Below are 24,054 nucleotides of genomic sequence, written 5' to 3' on the forward strand. Positions count from 1 at the left end.
CTATGGGGGCGGGGCCAGGTACAGATACGCGCGCTACCAGTACAGACTGTGCAGTGTGTTGTCTTTCTATCGTGCCGGTCGTCGTCATAATATGTTAATAACCGAATTATATAAATCATGAGGAAAGTAGTGCTGGTTACAGGTGCGAACAGGTAAAGTTTTTTATTTCCTATTTTGTTCCGTTGTGTTAAATTGTCACGAATTCCTGCAGTTCTGTAATACGATACACAATTTTGATCACATGACACCCGTTCGAGCGTCCGTGGCTGCTGAGTGTGACATGTCGCCTTGGTGACCCAAACAGAAATTATTTCTTGAACACTAATTAATACATTTCATAAACTATTTCGTAAAATCAAACAATCCTGTTCACTCTGATGCTCACTCTAGTAACATCAACAGTGCGATCATTAGTGAGGTAAAATCCATGCATCTGTTCAGTGGAATAGGCCTGGCGTTGTGCGAGCGGCTGCTGGCCCACGATGGCCAGATCCAACTGTGCCTGGCCTGCAGGAACATGCAGCGGGCTGAGGCCGCTCGGCTGGCTCTGCTTGCCTCGCACCCCGAATCCCAGGTCGCCCTGCTTCAGCTCGATGTTGGCAGCGTCCGCTCTGTCTTCCAGGCAGCCAAAGAGGTCAAATTAAGGTACGCTGGTGGATGCATTCATTATGATGTCTAATTATCAAAAGTCTCACCAAAGTGCAACATGCATGGTCAGATCCACCCAAATGTCATTACTACAGGTACAACCGACTAGATTACATCTACCTCAATGCTGGAATCATGCCCAACCCACAGCTGGATATTAAAGCCTTTTTTAAGGGCTTGTTTTCCAGGTATGGAATTTGTGACAGTGACCCCTCTCGTGTTGATGTTCATTGCTCTATATGTTGTGTAGCTTTTATTTCTTTGTATTTTGACAGCAATGTCATCAACATGTTTGCCACAGCAGAGGGAATTCTGACCCAGAAGGACAACATCAATTCAGATGGAATGCAAGAAGTGTTCGCCACCAATCTCTTTGGACATTACCTGTTGGTGAGAGGACATTCCATGCATATGTGCAAAGATTCAGTAGAGTGCAGTAAAGGATACAGTACAGTTTACATCATCATGCATGTGGATAGTCCACTGATGTCCGATAATGATCCATTCCCACCCAGGCAACACAAAAAGTGCCAAAACCACATCAACGTCTCTGCCATGTTGGAGAGATATTACTACCAGATATACTTTTAAAAATCAGTAAATGTCTACATTATAGGTGTGTGTAATAAAATTGTGAAGCAGTGTTGATATGAGATATATGAGATCAAATAAATTCTTATATAAAGTACCCCACCCCCAATAATGTTCAAAATGTTGTTTGCTAGCATGTAGCTGATCATGCTAGCTAATTTGGCTGAGGAGAGCCGTCTCCAGAAGACCAGCCTGGGCCATGGTGTAATGTTAGCTGCCAGCTAATCTGACTGTGTCCATTAAAATTGCAGGAGCAGCAAAAGTACAGAGTCAACTTCAGAAGCAGAGTGGGCATTATTTTCATCCGTAGAGACGACAGCCTGTGTGGATTTGTGTTACAGTTACTGTCTTTTGTCCTCTATAGTCAAGCTAGGCGATCCAGAAGTGAATTATGATCAGCACTAGCTAAATTTAGGGATGCAGTGCTAACGTCTGATGCAGCAAATGCAGTGACAAACAGTTAACTTGGGACTGATCCTTCTCTTGAATTTAGGGTTATTTATGCTCCAAAAATAAGGACGCCCGTTTCAAACATTTCATCTGAAACTTTATGCATTGATCCATAAGTCATTACACTGGAGTCCAAAGTTTCAACCTTCCAACAACGTGGTCGTAGGAGGCTACAATAATGTATTTGTTAATCAAGAGGCCAGTTGTATCCCAAAACACAATTTCTGTGCTTGTGCCTGGGTAAAAGAAAAGCATTTACATGTTTAACCTTTGTAAACTATTAGCTGTGACTTTCAATGATACTGGTCCATTCTGTCCATATCTGCAAGCTTACATTTACATTTACAGCATTTATCAGACGCCCTTATCAGTAGTTACTCTTACAATCAGTAGTTACAGGGACAGTCCCACCCTGGAGACACAGGGTTAAGTGTCTTGCTCAGGGACACAATGGTAGTAAGTGGGATTTGAACCTGGGTCTTCCGGTTCATAGGCGAGTGTGTTACCCACTAGGCTACTACCAAGCTTTCTGTATATGTGCACAAATACTCCAACAGAAGGCTCTCTCCATAGCGTGAGCATAAATGGGCCTTTCGCTGCATTGAAATACAATCTTTTTAGGCTGCAATAACTCTTGATCATCACTAACAGTTGTGTTCTTTGTCATCTGATCAAGGTCAGAGAACTGGAGCCGCTGCTGTGCCAGCCAGACAGCATCTCCCAAGTGATCTGGACGTCCTCCAGCAATGCCCGGCGCTCTGCATTCAGCCTGGAGGACATTCAGCATCAGCAGGGTACTGAACCCTACAGCTCCTCTAAGTACGCATCTGACCTCGTGAGCGTCGCCCTGAACCGACGCCACAACCACCAGGTAGGTTCACAGGGTGTTTCATATCCATGTTCCATAGCCAAGTCTTCATCCAGCTAAACAGAGGACATAACCACACTGGACATTTATTGGTTAAAAACGTGGAAAAGCTTCGACTGACTGTGTCCAAAACAAGGCCTGTTACTGTGTCCATAACAGTGTCCAAAAATATTGATCAGAAGCAGTAGACATCACGTGTTTAAGACATTGATTTTAAAGAATTAATTACAACTTACTCACAAAAGCAGAATCTGTCTCTGCTTCTTTGCATCTCAGGGTCTGTATTCGTCAGTCATTTGCCCAGGGCTGGTTATGACTAACATGACATATGGGATTCTGCCCTCTTTTTTCTGGAGTTTGATCATGCCTATCATGTGGCTGGTAAGTGTAGAATAATGAATGACATCCATTTACATCCAATTACTTCCAGTCTTCTTCTGGTATTGAAATAATTGATTTCTTCTTTTGAAACAGATCAGAATCTTCACCAATACATTCACTCTAACCCCTTACAATGGAGCAGAGGCTTTGGTGTGTGCATTTATCTGTCTTCCTAATTGTACGCACACACACACACACAAACAGGGTTGTAATTTGTTTTCATCATTTTTCACAGTTTTGGCTGTCCCTGCAGAAGCCTGAATCACTGGATCCTCTTGCTAAATACCACAGTTTGACCTCTGGGCTTGGAAAAAACTACACACAACCTCACAAGGTCAGTGAGGAAACCCAGTACCTGATCAGTTCCTCCCTTACACAGCCACAACAGTAAAATGACTTTTATAGGTCTCACTTTTTTCTACAAAACAGCTACAACATTTTGACCTGCCATAAAATATATTAGTAGAGCTGCAACTAACGACTATTTTGATTAAAATTATGTGGCAAATATAAAGACAGGTAAAATGGCAGTGGTGGCCTAGCGGTTAAGGAAGTGGCCCTGTAATCAGAAGGTTGCAGGTTCGATTCCCGATCCGCCAAGGTGCCACTGAGGTGCCACTGAGCAAAGCACCGTCCCCACACACTGCTCCCCGGGCGCTTGTCATGGCTGCCCACTGCTCACTCAGGGTGATGGGTTAAATGCAGAGGACAAATTTCACTGTGTGCATCGCGTGCTGTGCTGCTGTGTATCACATGTGACAATCACTTCACTTTAACTTTAAAATACTTCACTAAAAACATGAGTTATGGCGTGCTGTGTGCACAATGCACCATGTCGTGGGATCAGCATACTGCTTCCAGAAATGGCAGCAGTCCGTCAGTGGGGTGTTGTATGTACTCCACAAACAATATAAAAAACACCATAATGTGCCCTTATCGCCTCAACAATCTCATAAAAGAAAAAGAAACTACATAAAGTTGACACCCGGCCTGCAGTGACAAATTACTGGCGCTTCTGCAGTCACATACTAGCTTCTAACTTTTCATTCATTACATGTTATTTTCATGCTAAAAGTGCATGAAAATAGTACAATTGGCTGTCATTCAGTTTGATGAGCAAATTCTGTAGGTAGGATAAGTCGCGTTTGATGAGTCACATGACTGGAAGCATGCCGGCAAATATGCTCCAGGAGGACAATTCCCTGTAACTACTGATTGTAAGTCCCTCTGTATAAGGGTGTCTGATGAATGCCATAAATAAAAAGATGTAAATGCTGAACTGAAAGAGCATGCACAATAAATAAAGAATATTTAGATTAAATTGTAATTTTCTTGTTGTCGAACTTTGTGTACAGAATCTACAACAGAGTGAATAAAATAGATGTATTCATAGTGAACCGGAATTGATCTCTTCATCGATGGTAACTTGAAAGCACGTTGTAAGTCGCTCTGGATAAGGGCATCTGCCAAATGCCGTAAATGTAAATGTAAATACAAAACTGCTTATGAATATTTTTTTCCTCTATATTATAGATGGATATCAGTGAGGATGCATCAGAAGCTTTGTACAAGAAATTACACGAGCTTGAAGAAAAAGTACGAAAGAAACTCAAAGAAGACGCAGGGTTGCACTCTCATTAACATGCACCATGGCAGCAGTGTTAAAGTCTGTTTGTGTGTCTATTGGATGTTACAAGAAGACAATTATACAATCACCTCCAAATAATTGAGCCAACAATGTCAAGCTTGGTTAGAGTTATATATCAGGAACCTGAAATTACATCTCTGTTCATGGCGTGTTCAAGCCTTCATGATGCACAAGTTACTGTTCATCACTGTTGAAGGGCTAGACCAGGGGTCGGCACCCACACTTGTTTCATCGTTACAGTGCGGCACCTTGTGGCTTTTGAAAATAAACACTAAGTGCATTTTATCTGTTGTTTTTTATTGTAGTTTGAAATTTGAAGGTTATTGTGATCTTGTAACTTGAAATGCAATTTATTAAATTTTTTGCCACTGTAAATATGCGCTGTAAATGGCGTATATGCGTATATGCCTACCTACCCCCACCAGAGATGTTAACCAGTTTGTTAAATTAGAGTAGCTTTTCAAAATCTGACCTCTTGGGGTGAGTAAACCGTTGTTTTTAGTGTTTAATGATTTGCATATGTTGATAAGTAAGGACCAGATCCTCTTTTCCCCGAACTTGTTTGGGTGATTATACATTCATGCTCGTTAAAAAACAGTGTTCATCCACCCATCCGCACATGTGCAATCTTTGGTAACTATTTTCTCTGCATAAATAAAATCACAAGCAACACGCTAGCCTAGTATTTTTATACATAGCATAAAAGTAAAAATATTCTATCCAGTGTTATCTTAATTTTAAATGTCAAAAATAATTTACAGCTCCCGGTGCTTTTGCTTTAGAGGAAACCGGGTCCAAATGGCTCTTTGAGTGTTAAAGGTTGCCGACCCCTGGTCTACACTATACAATGGTAAACTATCTACCATTTTGCTTTACCAAAATACTGAAGTGTAATTAGGAACGTTAGAGTTTCATGACCAACATGACATCTTACAGAACATTCCAGTTGCAGATTTTTTGGGGACATAACAGTGCAATTACAGAGGATAGATGACATGCAGCATGCTGTGTGTGCTCTACATGTTCATATAAGGATGTCAGCATTGCCCCATTGGGTCGCTCACCCATGGCACCCGGTGATGTCATTCTGTTGTGAGAGCGGCACCCGGTCACATAAAGGGCTGTCGTGGTTACAGACACTGAGTCTGCTGCATCATCACTTTTCCATTGCCTCAGATTGAACCTGCACTGGGAACTGGGGACCCATATAACTGAGTGTCCCAGTCAGTACACATGTGTGTGAGGTGCCTTCATCTTTATTATTACTTTTACAAATTCGTGAACTTGTTTATTTACAGCTTATAGCAGCAGTGTGTTAATAAAATTGATGGGTACTAGTGAAAAGAACATTTTTATTTTCTAATTTATGGTCTAAGACAACAGTGATTAAGACATTGTGAGCAGCATAGTTCATCTCAGCTGATGGCATTTTGAAGTGTCACAACCCTAAAGTCCTGGAAGAGAGGCAAACATGGGGTATTTGAAGAGATAGGAAAATAGTGATTTCCATGTACAGCATTTATCAGATTTCCATTTATCAGCATTTATCAGTGATTCCCTTGGTGATTTAGCTGCTATTCAAAGGGCATGCAAATTTACCAGGAAAACAATCAAAATGATCAGTTCGCTTTAACCACTTTACCTCTGATGGCTCTAGTCGCTGTCACAAAAACCTTCAAGTCAGAACTGGTGAATGATGGTGAAAATGATGGCCACAGCTGCACTCCACCAGGTCCTCCTCCACAGCCGGGCTTTGGGCATCTCCTCCGCTCATCTCTGTGGTTCTCGGCACCTGCTCTGGGGACAGATAATCCATCGTGATGTCACTGAATCTTACAAAATGAGTTTCCGCTGCGAGGTCCTCCTCAAGTCCGCTAAGTTTGGGGTTGCAGAAAGCCCAGACCATGCCGCAGAAATAAATAAAAAACGTTGCCATGACAAAGATCATAAGCGCGTAAGACTCGATCAGTGCTTCGGTGACAGAACTGGACATGCTGGATGATGTAAATGCTTAAACTCCAGTATCCTGGAAACACCAGGCACCTGCTCTGTGCGTTGAAGGTTTCATTTTGTCCTTGGTTCTCACATTACAACACCTTGAATTGACGCTGTCCTATATTACATTACAAAGAGGCTATTAATAACATTCACAGAATCTTGATAAGTTCTATCATTTATTATGTATCTGAAGCAAAATGAAAACCTGCTTAAAAAGCATAAAAACAAATGTGAAGATGTCAGACAATTTCAACTATATTATGACACAAATCACTTGATAAAACCTAAATAAGAAATCATTAAGAAATGATATACACTAGCACTCAAAAGAAATGTCATTGTCTTTGATGGGAAAAAAATAGTTTGGGGCATTATAAAGGAATCAAATGGGTCATAACTCCTGTTCATTAACAGCTGGAAATGGCATAATGATGGAATATTTGCATACATGTAAGACTACAGAAACCAATCCAGTGGAATTCAGTGGTGAGGCAGTGGTGGCCTAGCAGTTAAGGAAGTGGCTCCATAATCAGAAAGTTGCAGGTTAGAATCCTGATCCGCCAAGGTGCCACTGAGCAAAGCACCGTCCCCTCACACTGCTCCCCGGGTGCCTGTCATGGCTGCCCACTGCTCACCAAGGGTGATGGTTAAATTTTTAAATGGTTAAAAACACATTTCACCGTGTGCACCGTGTGCTGTGCTGCTGTGTATCACAATCACTTCACTTTCCCTTTAAACTTTAGAAGTCTGTGTTCATTAACCCAAGTGTATTACTTTAAAAGCTTCATTTATAATTAGAAAATAATGATTTTAATACAGCTGAAAACTGTTGAACTGATTAAAGAAGCAATAAAACTGGTAAAATTCACCCTAGTAGAGCATCTAACGAATCGATAAAATGTGATTTTGACTAAATCATAGTTTCAAACTGTCAATTATTATTTATTATTCCTTTTGTAATATGCAAACTAAGGATAAGAAAACAAGAAATATTCCAAATGCCCATAGACCTTTGAATGCTTCTGTATATTTCTTGAATTACAATTTTCCAACCATGATCTCATTCTTATCTTTATGACTGCCAGGCAACCAGCATAACCAGATCAGCACAATGGATTGGATATTATAACTAGCAGTAATCATTGCCATACACAGAACATCACAGTTTGTTGTGTGTGGGTATGGTTGGCAGTAACTGTAGTCTTTTTAATAGGCATATTTAACACATTCTGTTAATTGCATATTATCAACTAAGTCCTGTTTATGCATTCAGTTCTAACGTGTGTGATAATTGTTTGTTTAGACAGAAAACATTTTTTAAATGACAACAATTTTACTATATTTAATGTGTCAGTCTATTTCAGTCTTTAACTCAGCAAATCAACAAATCTGTACAAACAAAAAAAGGAATTAATTGCTTAATTTGTTATACATGTATTAATACAACGTTTTAATAAGAATTACAACATGTAACAGAAGAGTACAATTACTATGACATAATCAAAAGCTAAAGAACTGATTAAAACTGCTTATAATTATAACTTTTTTATTCTTATTATTTGTTACGCAGACGATATGGAAAACTGTGTCTTTAAAACAGACGCGCAAAAGCATTGTGGGTAGTAGTAGTTTTTCATGGCAAATTTGTTATGCGTCTCTACGTGATGACGTGTAGAAAGACTACATGTACCATACGCCCGTGCAGCTGAAGCCCCCGGATGTTTATCACGCCGGAAGAGAAGGCAATTTCTTTCCCAGCCATCTTGTGGCTTCATTGCGCGAAGTGTTCGCACCAAGCCTCGTAGAATCGGAGGAGAATCCTGCTGAAGGGGCGCCATCATGCCCGGACATCTGCAAGAAGGTTTCGGCTGCGTCGTAACCAATCGGTTCGACCAGCTATTTGATGACGAGTCCGATCCGTTCGAGGTCTTAAAGCAGGCAGAAAACAAGAAGAAGGACGCGGCCCCAACTGGGGCCACCAAGACTGCTGCACAGGCTGCAAAGCAGCCCAAAAAGGAGTCGCAAAAAGACAGAAAGAACCCGCTCCCCGAGAAGAAGGAAGAAGCCCCGGCACCTGTTGCACTGAAGAAGGATGGTAAGGTCGCTTCTCGGCGTTGTGGCTCGTTAGAGGCTCGATTATGCGGCTGCAAGTTGGGCGCCTGGAGGTGCAGACCTACATGAGGTCAACATGGTCCCTTTTATGCTCCACCTTGGAATTCGGGCCGGGCCGCCCAATCTTTGCCGAATTGTCTGTCGTCTTTTTGTTGTTGTTTTTTTCCCCAAAATTGCCAATTCGCGCGTCTTTGTTGCGTGAATTCTTCGCCGTCCGCTCTAACTTTGACGCGCCGAAGGCCCGGTCCGCTGCCACGCTCGCCGTTCGCGCGGCGAGAGTCCGCGGTTCCTGACCGGTTTAAAACGCGAGTCGAGCACCGCGACGAGCCCCGGCCGACCTTCCTCCGCTCCGGCGGCGTGACGAGCCTCGTGGCCGAAGTTGGGGAGGCGCCGCCAGCTCGTGAAATGGGGGGGGGGCGGCGGAAGGTTTTTTTTTTTTTTTGGTTTTGTTTTTTTTCTTTTTACTTATTTTTTTTTACGTAATACACGTTCCGCCGAAATCCCCACAGGTGTCGGAGCGACTCACAAAACGAAGCTCGAAAACATGACGCGCGCACGTGGCGGGGAGGGGACCGTGAAATTTAGCTCGGCGTTTTCCGACTTTATTTCGCGTCGGGCTCCTTGTTTGTTGTTCATGCGTGCGGGGAAACGTCGGCGAGGTTTTAGGCACTAAACTGTCAGGTTTTGGTAAAGTGCGGAGCAGGCCGGACAGGTGCACGCACGCCGGCGTGAGCAGCCCCCTGGCGAAAGTCTATTTTGGTAGGTGGAGGCAGCCGTCAGCCAATCAGAGCGAAGGTTGCGTCGTGACGTGCCTTACGTCAATATCCTGACGTCGCTGCCGAACTGGTAATAAAGTATCGGTTCAGTCATCGATCTTTTGCCCAAGGTGCTTTTATAATTTATAATGCTTTTAAGTGTAACCTTTGACGGCACAAAGCCCTTATTGAAAACATCAAATTAAAGTTCTAGCCTCGCGTGCAACTATGGCTGCTTATTTTGTGTGCACTTTCTGCACTCCTAACATGCGTGGTTTTTATTTTTTTTATTTAAGGAATGAGGAGAGTGGGTCGCCGGCCTGACCAGCAGGCCCAGCCTGGCTCACAGCAGCATGGGGCTCAGGGTGAGGGTCGCGCCCCCACAGACAGGCGGCCGGACCGGAGGCCGCCACGCGAGCGTCGCTTTGACAAACCGGCTTCTGAGGACAAGCCTGCCGAGGGGGGCGAGTTCTCTGTGGAAAAGTAAGTCATGCAGCTAGTCGTAACAATTATAGTTGTGCATTGACAAGGATCTCACGGTACAATCATATCATGGTATTATGCGATACTGTACATATTGAAATAATTCAGCCAAAACTACATAACAGAAATGAATTTTGGGCTAAGTTTGTTTACAAAAATATCAATATTTGATGTCCCTGTATCGATAAAAGATCACAATATATTGCTGTATCAATATTTTCTAATGCACCTAGTCAGAATTGTCCACTTTTTTTTGGAGCATTTTGATATTTTAATTTTTTTGTGTGTGTGCGCACGCTGAAATGAGCTTCTTTCTCAAGGTCTGTAGGTGACAGGCCGTTCAGAGGTCGTGGTGGTGGCAGAGGTGGCCGAGGTGGGCGTGGTCGGGGTATTGGCAGGAGCGATGGCTTTGACTCTCGTGGAAAGCGTGAATTTGACCGGCACAGCGGAAGCGACCGATCGTAAGCTTTTCGTACAGCGCAGCTCACCACTGCGTTTTTCCGCCTTTTGTTTGTGATCCTGAAGTTAAGTGTGGCTTTTTGTTTCAGCAGCCTGAAAGCTGAAGAAAAGCGAGGCGGAAGTGGATCTCACAACTGGGGTACTGTCAAGGATGAGCTTAGGTCAGTGTTTGAGCGTCCTGGAATAAACTTTTCTCTCTTTACATTTTGCCGAGCTTCAATCGAATCATTTTTTTCATGATTATTTGAGTGTATCCAGCCGCTCTAATGTTTGTGGTTATGGAGGGATTATAAAGTATTCGTCTGAAGGCAGAGCAGGTGCAAGGTGGTTGCTCAACCTGAATGTGTTTTCCCTGCCCCCACAGCGAGCTTGACCAGTCGAACGTTACTGAGGAGACCCCTGAAGGCGAGGAGCACCCCCCTGCTGACTCTGAGAACAAGTGAGGAACGGCCTTTCAACTTTTTACATTTCTAAACGATACATTTCAGCAGGTCTTCTCTAAGGTCTTAGTTAAATGCTTTGATCAAAATACCATGAAGATTGCTCATCGTGGCGTCCAAGCTCTCATCTTCACATACACACAGTACAACTTCATGCGGCACAGTTCAAAGAATCTATAAAATCATCAGCAGGAGGCATCTACACCCCCGCATGCATTCTGTTCATTTAAACATTAAAGTGGATCTTGCACAGTTACTTTTAAATACTTTTGTTTGCCAGATGTCTGCCTGTTTTGCATCATGTGCTCATTCTTCTCGCTTGTGGTTGGAACTTTGTTACAGGGAGAACGAGGTTGAGGAGGTAAAAGAGGAAGGCCCCAAGGAGATGACCCTTGACGAATGGAAGGCAATGCAGGACAAAGACAGGGCTAAAGTTCAATTCAACATCCGTAAGGCTAATGAGGGTGCAGACAGCCAGTGGAAGAAAGGATACGTGCTGCACAAGTCAAAGACCGAAGAGGCGAGTTGAGAGGAGCGCTTTCTGATCTGCTGCAGCTAAGATGAAGTCTCTAATTTCTCTTTGTCTTTATTGTCAGAAGGGCGATATTGAGCAGGAAGATGTTGACGTTCCAAAGGTATATAGCGCCTACAATTCCATGTGACAATAAGCGCGTCACCAGTTCCACCTCACTTTGATCACGCAAATCCTGTTTCCCCTTAGACTCCTACTGATGATTCTGGGGACCACCACTTCCGCAAGCCAGCAAATGACATCACATCCCAACTGGAGATCAACTTTGGTGACCTTGCTCGTCCTGGCCGTGGACGCGGGGGACCGCGGGGTGGCAGAGGGGCTCGCGGCGGCGGTGGCGGTGGTGGTGGTGGTGGCGGCGGCGGCGCCGGTGGTGCCGCCAGGTCAACACGCGGTGGCCGCGCTGACAAGGTACAGTGTCTAAATGAAAAAACCATCAGGACTTTGCCTCAAGTGAGGAGACACAAATAGTCACTTGCTTAGCTGAAGTTTGAGCCTTATATTATACAATATAAGAGAACATGGAGACTAGTGTGGTGTGTGGGGGGGTGCTAACCAATGCAGAAATAGCATACAGGTTAGGGAATCTGAAGGGTACTTGCAGTGGCAATGGCAGAGGACAACAAAAGCAATGTCAGGAGGGTAGGTGGGACTATATTGTGTTGTGGAAGATGAATCTGCAGTTACTCGGTACATATTAACTGTTAAATACACTGTGCCAGGGGTTTGTTATATTTTTTAAGAAACCCTCTAAGACCAGGACTGCACTATTCCAGTCAATAAATATCCATAAGCGTTAAGACTCGATGGCTGCTGCTTCTCATTCCTTTATTATTGTTTTTTGAACAATTTAACATAGAATCCTTAATCTTGTAATGTTTGCTACAGTATAATAGATAAAGTTGGTTTGAGGGACATTGAACCTTTGTTTCACTGTGGAGTATTATGTCTCTTATTTATTTTTTCTCTTATTCCTCCCCCTTCAGCCGAGTGGAGTGTCTGTCCCTAACGTGGACGACCCAGAGGCCTTCCCAGCCCTGGCTTGAGGGTCACGGCAGACGTTAAGCCCTGCCAGGCCCCTCCTCTACGAGGCTTGCATGCATTTGGATCCTTCAGCAGATGATGAGGGGAGACTGACATCTGCATCCTCCCCAACCGAGGACTGAGTTTTATGTGTTTTAAAAGAAAAAAAGAGAAAAACTGAAAAAAAGGAAAGGACTTCTTGCTACTCTGAAGCAAATTATTGGTAGAGGTTTTCTATTTGGAGATCAAGGTAGCAGGGGGGTTTCATACAGTATTTTTTTCAGAGGTTATGCATTCTTCATGAACTTGTTTTGTATTGCTGCTTGAAAATATGCATTTCTAAATAGATGTGTGAAGAGTGCACTGAGTTAGTTGTCTTAAACACTTGATTTTTTTTTTTTTTCTTTTTCAAGTAATTGCTTAAAATCCAGCATTTCATCTGTTGTGCTGAACTTTTAAATCTTTCTCATGCTGAGTATTTCTGATAGTTACAGCTTAGAGCAGAGGTGTTGAGCTCAGTTTTTCTGAACTTCAGTTATCATCACGTTCAGAGTCTCTGACCTGCATCTACGGAAATGAGCTGGATTCTCACTATTGTGCTTTCACAGATTAGGGCCCAACTGCCTTTATGGGTTAAAAATTTGAAATATATTCCAGCGTTGTGTGAGTGAGCGTGCGTGTGTGGGCACATGTGCGAGTGTGTGCATATAAATATGCAAATATTCAGTCTGCCGGATTGTAGAAATTATTTGAAGACAGACACTGGCAGATTCAATACTTTTTTTTTTTTTCTTTTTTTTTTACAGTATGCTACATTTGTTTCGATCCCTTGATGAATGTTTACATGCACTCCTGTTTACTGTGGTTTCCCTAATCAGACTTTATGAAAGATCATACCTGTAAAAGTTATGTCTGCCCGACTGTTTATGACAGTACTGTTGCATAATTGCTCTGAAAGAAATACGGTTGTTCAGCGTGGAACAACCAAGTACTCTGTAAATGTGTGAATTCCAGCCCTGCTATTATATAGACCTCTGTCCATAATTAAAAAGATAGTCAATTCATTTTGATGCAAGTTCCAGATTTGTACAGCAGGTCATGCCCCACATGTTCTTGGCAGTGAGATGAGTGTCTACTGAATTAACATTCTTGCCTCTTTGGTTGGGGTGTGAGATGGCAGAAGGACGTAGTCTCATGAACATTAAGTCTGTTTCATTAATAACTAAAGTTTATCAGTGGGGGTGCTAGGAATTATCAATACAGCAATATATCGTGATATGTGGTTCTGTATCGATACATGACATACTGATATTTTTGTATACAAATTTACACAGCTGAGTACTATGAATTACTGAGAAATGCAGAGTGAAATCGCAATTCATGACAGACCGATCAAAGCATCTTGTATTTCTCATCTGTTTTATTTTTTTATTTTTTTCAGTGAAATCTCAAAATGTACAGCATCACAATATAGTGATACAATTATACCACAATACGTATAGTGAAAGGCTTACTAATACACCCCCCACTGTTTATGAGCGTAATGTGGTTTATCCCTGTTGTGTTACATTCCGTGTGCTGAATTCACGCTGCATGATAACAGATGATACGTGCACTAGAGCTGCAATCCCGACACAATCCGCCCTGAGAAGTACAGCTTGATTGAAGGTGAAAATGTCTGGTGCATATTTTTATTTAGTAGGGCAGTGGTGGCCTAGCGAGTAAGGAAACCTTCCCATAGTCAGAAGGTTACCGGTCCGAGTCCTGAAACTGGCAAGGTGCCACAAGGGTGATGGCTAAAAGCAGAGGATGCAGTTCATTGTGTAGTGCAGCGTTCCCCAATAACTACCACATACAGGACAAGAAAACGATTGAAGCTAACGTGATTCCGTATTTGAGGAGGGGCTGCATAATGACACTGTTCAGCAGACACAGGGCTGTAGAAATGTTCACTGGCACAGGAAATTCAGAATTGCAGCATTGTGTTTGTTGCATGTGAATGAAAGTATCCAGGCACTGTGTGTGATACAATGGCATGTTATGTTAGTTATAAGCTGTGTTATTTACAAGAAAACTTGTCAATTGCCCCAGACAATAATTTGGCAACAACGAGGCAATTTTCCACCCTATATTTAAAATTATGAACAGTGGGGAAATTTGCTATCTGAGGTTGAAACTATATTCCACATACACGTCATATATTACATCAGCTGTGTGTAAAATATACATGAGCCGTCAGCTCAGGAAATCACTGCAGTCAATTTTCACAGAGTCCAGCGTGAGTTTCCCCCCAACTGATAGAAAAGGCTCAAACAACGGACATGGGATGAACTGCCTCTCCATAGACTCGTCATCTTCATCGTCCTCCTCCACCTCGCTGCCACAGCCCATCATCCCATGAGTAGAGATGTATTCGACAGTCAGGTCTGTGCTCTGGGACACTTGGGTCTCATCGGAGTCCTGGGAGAAGCTCTTGATGTAGGTGCCCGTGGCCCGAATTGAGTAGGAGGGCGCGGTGTCCTGCTTCAGGCAGCCGCCGCTGAGCTGGGCGGAGGACATCCTAGTGATGTTCTCGAAGATGTCAGGGACCAGCTTCTCTCTGGGAACCTCTTGCACCTCGACCGTGTCTGGCTCTTCTTCACTCATGCTGGAGTCGCTGAGATAAAGGTTTAGGGTCATGTCACCCTTAATGTGAAAGTAAAAAAAAAAAAAAAAAACAGGTTCAGAAGACAGAATTTCAAGGCAAATGTCAAAGATTCCTTTGTTAGTTCCACTGTTACTTCTGGACCAGCTTTGCTGCTTATGTTGCACACTGACAATCCTTTCCTAGTAAAACTAAAACAATCAAGTAAGTGGAGCTCCTACATTCACAGCTGCACACTCTTTGGCCCACTTGCTGTTGGCAGGATCTGGAATGCTCACAGGCATGAGGTGACAACATGTTGACACCCTAAATTGAAGGTTAACAAAAAGAAACACACATGTTAAAAGTATTTTGTCAAAAAGGCAAATGGCTTGATCTGCCGCGTGGGAGCCTTTTTGTTACCTCTGGCTAAATGAAAGCTCTTGCATCAGGCATGAGACCCCAAAACATAACAGGAAGAAGATGACAGCAGCCAAGATCCCAAAGGTCAAATCAGGCTGTTCCACTAAAAGAGAGAAAAGTTCGTGGATAAGTTAACAGGTATGTCCTACAGACAGGATAAGGAGACAACCACATAATAATGGCCTGTGGCGGGCCTGTGTGAGCGTGAGATTGTAATATAAATGTCTATAATGTTGTGAAGCATTTTAACACATGATTGTTTAAAATGATAAGGTGCCCAATAGCACAACAATGCTGCATTCAAGTGAACAGTTATTTATACAATATATAACAATTCGTATGCATTTACAGTATATACAATGTACATCACCTCTCATTTTGAAGTGATGTTTCCACATTACACTACATTATGCAGGGAACATGGCTGATGTGGCAGATACTCTGGCATCACAGTTTGGTGAGGATGTGCATTAAACATTCATCTGAATCATGAAAATTGACGTGACAACTTACATTTCTGTTTATAATAGACGTCACAACATCCCTTCGGTCCCTCTCCAGCATCTGTCCATGCAGTCACACAAATGTCATAGCGCTGACCAGGGACGATGGCAGGGAGAGTGTACACCCTACGCTTGACATCTGTTACATCTGCAACATGGAGGGGATGCTTATGACCCGCTTCATCTCAGTAAAACCTGAGCAGCTGAGGCTTGTGAGTAGAGCAAAGCCATACCATATTTCATTGAGTTGACATAGATGGTGTATTTCCTTAGACAGCCTCGACTTTGGTTCCAAGAGATTTCATTCCAGCTCACTGTCACAGTGCTGTCAAGTGGTTTGGTGTTGATTTTATCAGGTCCTTTCATTGGAACTGTGGAATAGGTATGATTACACATAAAAAAATAAATAATTGAAAACTGCATGCAAATTAGTTTGTCTTACCCATTTGCTCAGTTGAAAAGTCAAAATGATCTGACTTTCCACTTCCATCTTCATAAAGAGCATGAACTGCACCTTTGTAACATGCAAGGGGTTGCAGATCTATAAATGACAGAGCAGAAAGTCACAATTCCATTGAATATAAGTGAAAGTGAAGTGATTGTCACTGCAGCACAGCACACGGTGACACAACAAAATGTGTCCTCTGCTTTTAACCATCACCCTTGGTGAGTAGTGGGCAGCCATGATAGGCGCCCCGGGAACAGTGTGTGGGGACGGTGCTTTGCTCAGTGGCACCTCGGCGGATCAGGATTCGAACCAGCAACCTTCTCATTACGGGGCCGCTTCCTTAACCGCTAGGACACCACTGCCCCAGATATAATAAATGTTCCCTCTGAGATTAAATGAATGAAGAAAATGACAATTCCAAACCTGTAATAATGACACTGTGCTGGTGCTGACCCACCCTCTGCCACTGCAAGTCCATCTTGGGCCTGCTTGGGTGGAGCCACTCCACCACGTAGCCAATCAAACTGTGGTGGCCTGCAGTGCTGGTGTTCAGCCAGGAGATGGCAATGCTGCAGTTGTCCAGAGACCGAAGAGACACGTTCTGAGGAGGCGGACCTGAAAGCACATCATCATAATGAGATTAGTCACTGTTCTAGAGCGTCAAAATATAACGGAAGCACACATCAGGACAACTGATGGGCCTTTATTTGCATGCAACAAATACATTTCTGCTTTCATCTTTGATCATATTCTGCCCAATCAGACCTTCTGAATAGTGTGCTCCAAATCTGGACCTGGGATCCAGGTCCAGACCTGGTTTTCATCTCTCACGGGTAGTTAAGTGAAGAGTCACTGACTCTGGCTGACAGCGTCAGGAGAGGTTCTGGTTACCTTTCCTGCGCTGCATTGAGAACTTGGCTGGAGGAGAGGAACCTTTGGAGTTGTAGGCGGATACAGACACACTGCAGTGTGAACAGGTGAGCGGTCCAAAGCACGTCCCATTTTTGACTTTCCAGTTCCATGTGTAAGTCTGGTTTGTGACTGTTACATTGTATCCTTGGATCCTCCCTTTAGCACCTGATTCGCTCAGCTCCTGCAGTTAAAGGGACAAGACAGGTCAGAGTTTATTTATTTAAAATAGGTAGAAAATGTTCTTTGACTTCGAGATTAAAATATAAACTTAACTAGATATTTAAAAAGTTACTCAAAAAGCACCAAACTACTCTCATTAAGTAACAGGCATTTCTTTGCAGCATAACAGCTTTATTGTAAAATGAAACTGATGTTCTTGTCTAGTTGTTGGTTTCAGTGTGATGTGCTGCTTAGCAGGGTGCTCTTCACACCTCTGGGGTGTCTTACAAAGATGTCTCTTTTAACCTTTAGGTCTTGCCCACAGTGACCACTCATCATGATCAACTCACAGCAAACACAAACATACTGTTTCTTTTTTATTTTGGCACCGGGTGCACCAGCTTATGTTCCAAGGTTATAAGAAAAAAAAAGATCTCCCTGTATCTACGCACCCTTTTAGATGTTACAGTGGATGAAGTGAGAAATGTGATACTTGCCTTCCAATGCAAATAATGTGAGTGAGGGACATCTTCAGTGACCCAGACAACCAGCTTTTCACTTGGGGCTGAAAAAAAAAAAAAAAAAGAGGAAAGCGAACATGGTTAAGAATGTAAATCATGGAAAATTGTTGACAAGTAATTTGAAAGTTTTTCCCCTCATTTCACATAATCAAATGAACATTTCTAATATCACTAACGCACTAAAAATGTCTGATTAGCGTGGTCTTCCTCTTCCACAAGCAGGGTGAATTCTTCAAAGGGTCTACAATTAATGTAAAATTGAAACTAATGGATAAGATGAACACATCACTGGCAGGTGGCAGAAATTAGCAACTATTTGCTACAGCTTGGCATACGAGATGATAATGATGATGGCCATTTTAGACAGAGAGACCAAAAATAACTTGATGCAATTTGGTAAAAGTGATTTCTTATTTTTGTTCAACCTAATAATTATGCAATTAAAGAAAAATAAAACATCATTCTGCAGGCCGCAATCCTCTTGTGGCTAATCAATTATTACTATTATTTACAGGCTGCATATACATGAACCTACATGCATGTATGTATATATGCACATGTACATGTAGCACTTAAATCTCCTGTAAACCTTGACGTCCCTTCACATTCGCAGAAATGGTACTTTACATAGGGTTCACAGTTTTATGTATGTTTCAAACTTTTTGTCATTGAGCCATCAAGAAAGCGAAGACGTTTTTGCAAATAAAATGCAACCTGGTTTAGATCACAAATGCAAAAGTTTGTTAAAACGGCTTTTTTTACGTACACATGGATTCTCATTTTAACTCACATGGATTCTCATCTCATGTCATCTATTAGAAATGTCTCACAAAATAACATTACAATGTGTCTCATGTGGCACCCGTGTCATTTTTCAGATAAAATAGATTAACCACATGGGTCTTTGGGCAAATGTTCCTGTCATTAGGGAAGTCCGAATATTCAGCATCTTTGTGACCAAACTATTCAATGTCTGGGGCTTTGACTAACAAAATACTCTGGAAGCTAAGATGACAGGTGAGACGGGTGTGCCAGGAATGCTGACCTCACAGACTGTGTACATCCGACCAATCAAAAGTTAGGCTCAAGTTTATCTCACACAATCACCGACTACAGTGGGAGTTCATACGTCACACTAAGCTCTAATCGACCTTCCTGTGCCATGCAATTGAACAGTTTATGCATATAAATATCCATCAAATGTACTAATCCAGGGGTTATTACAAATACATTCAACACCATGCATAACATGCTTTAATTCCCGATTGCAGGAACAAATGAAAAACACGTTGTTGTTATTTTTGAAAATGTACATGGTGCAGAAGAGGATATAGTACACAAAGGGGTCACAATATGGGGTCACAATAAACACACGTGGGATGCAACATTATGTATGATGTGTCTATGGTCACATGAGGAGAGATCCGACTAGATTTGATAGTATGTTATTCAAGTCACCTTCTTCTTCAGTCCTTTTTTGCACTGTGGTTCCCCAGTGACTCCACTGTCCCCGGTGAGTGCCCAGCTTCCCCATGGCCTGCAGCTCATACACGGTGTACGGCTTCAGAGGCCCCACGCTCCAGCTGCAGTCAGAGCCGATCTGCTGCAGAATAGCGTCATCATTAGAAACCACAGGCACTAATATTTTCATTGATAAAAGGGTTGTGATGCAAGCAAACCGAGGCCAATACGTGTGTGCGAACAATGAAGGTTGTAGAAATCCCCTACGTTTTTTTTCCCCTCGATCTCAGTCTGAATCAGTCAGGAGGACTTGTGGTTTATGGTTTAATATGCAGAGCAGGGTTCTGTAGCTCTGCTAAGCGTCTGAGAGCAGAGGCTTGTTCAAATAATGATTGATCAAAATGTATCTGTGGCCAAACCAAATGGCACCATCAATATTTCTGGACCTGAAATCAATACAGGACATTATCTCTACCTTGTGGCCAACTGCACTACATTTGCAGGAAAACCTCAGACCAAGGCTCACATACTAACCCAAAAATGATCCTTTGAGAACCATCATTGGAAGAACGGCATACGTACGCTGAAGTCACGGGTGGACCAGTCACGGGTGGAACAGTGTCTCTTGAGCTCTCTGTAGCGGATCCTGAGCAGCCGGCACACGTCGGAATCGTTCACGTGACCGTGGCAGTGATTGGAAGAACACATCACCTGAACGAGGACTGGGGGACTGGGTCTCACTGCAGACACAAAGAGGTTGCAAGGGGTCACCCTGATGTTCAGACCAAAACAACCGGCCCGTGTCTCAACTCTCCTCACCCTCATATTTTAAAATAATGAATGTACATATATTAAGTTATGCTTTGTGCACAAAGTGAACAAATGAGCAATGAGTTTTTTGGTAAGGATACCTATGTCATCCAGGGTATAGTTGTGGACAGCAGAAAGTCTGAATCCTAGAACGTTTGACGCGTTGACCCACACGGAAAACGCCGACTCGGAGCCGAGGAGGAATGTAGAATAGAAGGCCGCGGTGTGCAGCAGAGTTATGGCGGTGTTGCCGGACGCCGTTCTCACACTGAAACGCACCACAGGATTTACTGCAGTGACTCAGATCCAGCTACACCCCTACTGAACTGAAACTCTTAAAAAAAATCATCTGTAAAGTACAACTCAGGAAGGCAGAATAGTCCGAAAAAGAATCAAGCTCCTGAAGCTACCAAATAAATGCACGAAAACCGAAGACTGACCACAACTTTGATTCAGTCCAGAACTTTGATTTCCTTTCCACTTGCCAAGTGCAGTTCACAACACCAAACTCTCCATTCTGCTCACACGTCAGGTTTTGAGGAACATCAGGTGGATCTAAAAAAAGAGAAGTACAGCTTACTTACTGTAGAAAAAAAAAATGTCACTTAATGGTAAAGATGAACCTCAGATATGTTTCGATATGCTGATGTTTGTAGCTGTACGAATATATATAATGACACACAAAGTCAAAGCAAAAGTGAACTTTCGAAAGATAACAATATAGAAAGTTAACGTAACGTAAAGATAACGCTTGTAGTTTCTAGCTTTGTCATTCTTGTTGACATGCCACACGTGTGGGGCTGGGTACAGTCTCGGCCCCACAAACATGAATGAATTCGATCAGCTGCTAATTTAGTGAAGAATGCTGCTGAGGGTCACTGTGCAGCCTGCAGCGCTAGTTTGCAGAAGTGGGAGCAACTGCGCGTGAAAAAAGTCGTTGTTCCGGACTGGACAGGCGTGCAAAAGCAAAAAAACAACATTATCGGCCTCAAAAGCAAGAGTGGAATTAATGACATCAAGTTCAAAAAGTAAAAACCGAAAATGCATGTACTGTGACACATGGAACTCACATCCAGAGAATACGTCCATTCCGCAAAGGGCGAGCGGCTCAGCACACTTGCACGTGTACGTGGTGTTCTTCTGTATATTTGTAACCTCGTGCATTATGGAGCTGCTGTTCAGGTCTCGGTGGACTTGACTGACGTTCGTATCCTGGTGGACGGACGCTCGGCCCCTCTGGCATTTCTCTTCAAAGACGCATGTTATGTTGAAGCTTGAGCCCTGCAGCACATATGTGCCAGCGCTGGAGTTGGGCCTGCAGGATTTCATAACTGAGGGAGACAACAGATCTCAGGATTAACGCAACGCAGAGAAACACTCGAGGACAAGTGGTGGCCTAGCGGTTAAGGAAGCGGGCCCCGTAATCAGAAGGTTGCAGGTTCGAATCCCGATCTGCCAAGGTGCCACTGAGCAAAGCACTGTCCCCACGCATTGCTCACCAAGGGTGATGGTTAAAAGCAGAGGACAAATTTCACTGTGTGCACCGTGCACACAGTGACAATCACTTCACTTCACTTGTGTGGCAGCAGTGGATTTGAAATCAAGGTTCTCCAGAAAAGGAACCCACATGCATCGGGCATCGCTCGCCATTTCCTCCGCCCTGCAGTCGCAGCTTCCACCCCCACTCACCGTGACACGACCCCGCAGCAAGCAGCAGCAGGAACAGTGGCCCGTCGGCACACATCAGAGCGTCTTCTCCAGGACAGACCCCACCACCGAGGACGAGTGACAGTTCTTTCACAGGACAGGTCCCACCACCGAGGACGAGTGACAGTTCTTTCACAGGACAGGTCCCACCACCGAGGAGAAGTGACGGGTCCTTCACAGGACAGGTCCCACCACCGAGGACGAGTGACAGTTCTTTCACAGGACAGGTCCCACCACCGAGGAGAAGTGACGGGTCCTTCACAGTACAGACCCCACCACCGAGGAGAAGTGACGGGTCCTTCACAGGACAGACCCCACCACCGAGGAGAAGTGACGGGTCCTTCACAGGACAGGTCCCACCACCGAGGAGAAGTGACGGGTCCTTCACAGGACAGGTCCCACCACCGAGGAGAAGTGACGGGTCCTTCACAGGACAGGTCCCACCACCGAGGAGAAGTGACGGGTCCTTCACAGGACAGGTCCCACCACCGAGGAGAAGTGACGGGTCCTTCACAGGACAGGTCCCACCACCGAGGAGAAGTGATGGGTCCTTCACAGGACAGGTCCCACCACCGAGGAGAAGTGACGGGTCCTTCACAGGACAGATCCCACCACCGAGGACGAGTTCCTTCACAGCTCGAGGTCTAGCGGAAGAAGGGGAGAGGTCAAAATTAGGAGCGCTTGCATTTCGATATTCACATGGACTGTGAATATATACTGTGAATAATTACATATTTCAAACATAAATATTGTGTATAATCACCCACGCGGTTATAATCACATTCGAGCGGTTCGAATCCACGCGCGTTTCACGTCTCCGGCGTCGGGACACTCACCCCGCTCCAACGCGCGTCGGACGCAGCCGAGCCCCGCGGACTCATGACACATGACGGTGGGGTCTCTCAAGACGCGGCTGGTTCCTCCGGACAGGACGGCGAACTTCTAAACTCTCTCTCGCGCGCTCCCGCGGCGCGCCCCCGCGCCTCTCGGTTCCCCGCCGGGGGACGCGCGCGTCGTGAGCGCGCACCGTCTACACGCGCTGCCTTACTCCGATTCGTGTCGTGGATTTTCTTTTATATTAAGTTGAAAGAGTTTTTTTTTATTTACTTTGCGTGTAGCCGAGTATATATTTCGACCAAGAAAGCCAACCCGAGAAGAAATTTAGGCAAATGCGAGACCCACTTTTAAACTACGCCGTAAAAACACACTGACCTCCATTCATTTTACAGAAGACATTAAAGAATACATTTACTATCCAGGACGATGAAGCCTTGGGTTTTTTTTTTCTTGTCCCTGTTAAATCCACTACTAGTCGAGCAGCCGATGACGTCACTAACCATCACAAAATCAGCAGGGATTTTTTGGCAGTTGAAATTTCTGCTTGAATGTCTCCTACAAATAGTGCAAATGCAAACATGGCAAATGCTATCATAAATTGCCAAGTGAAGACATTGGATGTTGATTATTCTGGTAAGACAGTAAATGGCAGCGGGTTGTGGAGGTGACTTGAACTGCTTAATGATGACATTAGATAGTCATCATTAAAGCATTTTTTGGAAGTGAACCTGATGTTCCCAGCATTGCTCTGACTAATTATGTCCAGTCTGGAATTAGAAGGCTACAAAGTTTTTTTTTTGATAAATAGATTAGTAATGCATAAGCATAACATGAACACTGTTTCTCCATCACTCGCTGGTGTCTGCAGACATCAGGGAGGACAAGTTCAGTGCAGTGATTCAGACACCGTATCCACTTACTCCAAAACCATCAATCATCGAGTCATCAAAGAACAGCCTAATTATACGAAACACAGTAGAAACATTAGTCTTCATTATTCTCAAATATTACACTGCAAATAAAAAAAAGGTATTTATTCTTTATAGTGGCCTATGTTCCCATGTACAGAATCAAAGATCATGGAAATAAACACACAAATGTATGCATGATACTATATGACTGACCTGAGGTAAAAAGCACCTGAAGCATCTGTGGCTAAGATGTCAAGGGCGCCACAGTTCCAAGCAGCAGGTGAAAAAATTCACATGCAAAAAAAAAAAAAAAAAAAACGTGCATGTCACGTTCTGAGCTCTTTACTTCCA

The 24,054-nt window shown here is 43.6% G+C and overlaps 3 protein-coding genes across 8 annotated transcripts; 2 read left to right on the forward strand and 1 right to left on the reverse strand.

Annotated features, from left to right (window-relative positions):
• The first annotated feature begins 13 nt into the window (after positions 1-13).
• On the forward strand, positions 14-5,933 carry hsd17b7 (hydroxysteroid (17-beta) dehydrogenase 7). Of its 2 annotated transcripts, none has more exons than XM_029000267.1 (9): positions 14-152; positions 442-645; positions 744-836; positions 924-1,038; positions 2,366-2,560; positions 2,834-2,938; positions 3,032-3,088; positions 3,174-3,272; positions 4,472-5,933. In XM_029000267.1, the coding sequence occupies exons 1-9, from the start codon at positions 118-120 to the stop codon at positions 4,577-4,579; spliced, it is 1,011 nt and encodes a 336-aa protein (XP_028856100.1). In that variant the 5' UTR covers positions 14-117; the 3' UTR covers positions 4,580-5,933. The 2 variants fall into 2 exon arrangements, with proteins under 2 accessions (XP_028856100.1, XP_028856101.1); XM_029000268.1 differs by having other exon boundaries at positions 61-142.
• A 2,362-nt stretch (positions 5,934-8,295) lies between these two features.
• Positions 8,296-13,452, forward strand: serbp1a (SERPINE1 mRNA binding protein 1a). Of its 3 annotated transcripts, none has more exons than XM_029001615.1 (9): positions 8,296-8,679; positions 9,748-9,934; positions 10,255-10,395; positions 10,483-10,554; positions 10,758-10,832; positions 11,176-11,353; positions 11,433-11,468; positions 11,555-11,776; positions 12,352-13,452. In XM_029001615.1, exons 1-9 carry the CDS (start codon positions 8,424-8,426, stop codon positions 12,409-12,411), a joined length of 1,227 nt encoding a protein of 408 aa, XP_028857448.1. In that variant the 5' UTR covers positions 8,296-8,423; the 3' UTR covers positions 12,412-13,452. The 3 variants fall into 3 exon arrangements, with proteins under 3 accessions (XP_028857448.1, XP_028857446.1, XP_028857447.1); XM_029001613.1 differs by having other exon boundaries at positions 8,297-8,679; positions 11,430-11,468; XM_029001614.1 differs by having other exon boundaries at positions 8,297-8,679; positions 10,486-10,554; positions 11,430-11,468.
• Positions 13,453-13,681: 229 nt separating this feature from the next.
• Positions 13,682-23,292, reverse strand: il12rb2 (interleukin 12 receptor, beta 2a). Of its 3 annotated transcripts, none has more exons than XM_029001611.1 (16): positions 22,792-23,292; positions 21,938-22,599; positions 21,319-21,579; positions 20,689-20,803; positions 20,350-20,516; positions 20,021-20,178; positions 19,436-19,577; positions 17,954-18,021; positions 17,277-17,478; positions 16,809-17,000; positions 16,380-16,478; positions 16,171-16,308; positions 15,948-16,085; positions 15,435-15,537; positions 15,254-15,338; positions 13,682-15,073 (listed from the first exon to the last, which is right to left on the reverse strand). In XM_029001611.1, exons 2-16 carry the CDS (start codon positions 21,990-21,992, stop codon positions 14,624-14,626), a joined length of 2,373 nt encoding a protein of 790 aa, XP_028857444.1. In that variant the 5' UTR covers positions 21,993-22,599; positions 22,792-23,292; the 3' UTR covers positions 13,682-14,623. The 3 variants fall into 3 exon arrangements, with proteins under 3 accessions (XP_028857444.1, XP_028857445.1, XP_028857443.1); XM_029001612.1 differs by having other exon boundaries at positions 16,380-16,451; positions 19,436-19,580; XM_029001610.1 differs by having other exon boundaries at positions 19,436-19,580.
• Positions 23,293-24,054: the final 762 nt, after the last annotated feature.

Source organism: Denticeps clupeoides, chromosome 13 (genome assembly GCF_900700375.1).
Source record: "Denticeps clupeoides chromosome 13, fDenClu1.1, whole genome shotgun sequence".
NCBI classification, from domain to species: Eukaryota; Metazoa; Chordata; class Actinopteri; order Clupeiformes; family Denticipitidae; genus Denticeps; species Denticeps clupeoides.

What these genes read in the sequence shown, in the direction of transcription:
- hsd17b7 (XM_029000267.1), top strand. Translation starts at nt 118, where the DNA reads ATGAGGAAAGTAGTGCTGGTTACAGGTGCGAACAG. An exon ending in TTTAAGGGCTTGTTTTCCAG is followed by an intron (nt 837 to 923) that starts GTATGGAATTTG and finishes GTATTTTGACAG; the next exon opens with CAATGTCATCAACATGTTTG. An exon ending in TCATGCCTATCATGTGGCTG is followed by an intron (nt 2,939 to 3,031) that starts GTAAGTGTAGAA and finishes CTTTTGAAACAG; the next exon opens with ATCAGAATCTTCACCAATAC.
- il12rb2 (XM_029001610.1), bottom strand. Translation starts at nt 21,992, where the DNA reads ATGTGTGCCGACGGGCCACTGTTCCTGCTGCTGCTTGCTGCGGGGTCG. An exon ending in TGTCAACTCAATGAAATATG is followed by an intron (nt 16,086 to 16,170) that starts GTATGGCTTTGC and finishes TCCATGTTGCAG; the next exon opens with ATGTAACAGATGTCAAGCGT. An exon ending in GAGCTTTCATTTAGCCAGAG is followed by an intron (nt 15,339 to 15,434) that starts GTAACAAAAAGG and finishes CCTTCAATTTAG; the next exon opens with GGTGTCAACATGTTGTCACC.
- serbp1a (XM_029001613.1), top strand. Translation starts at nt 8,424, where the DNA reads ATGCCCGGACATCTGCAAGAAGGTTTCGGCTGCGTCGTAACCAATCGG. An exon ending in ACAAGTCAAAGACCGAAGAG is followed by an intron (nt 11,354 to 11,429) that starts GCGAGTTGAGAG and finishes CTTTATTGTCAG; the next exon opens with AAGGGCGATATTGAGCAGGA. An exon ending in AAGATGTTGACGTTCCAAAG is followed by an intron (nt 11,469 to 11,554) that starts GTATATAGCGCC and finishes GTTTCCCCTTAG; the next exon opens with ACTCCTACTGATGATTCTGG.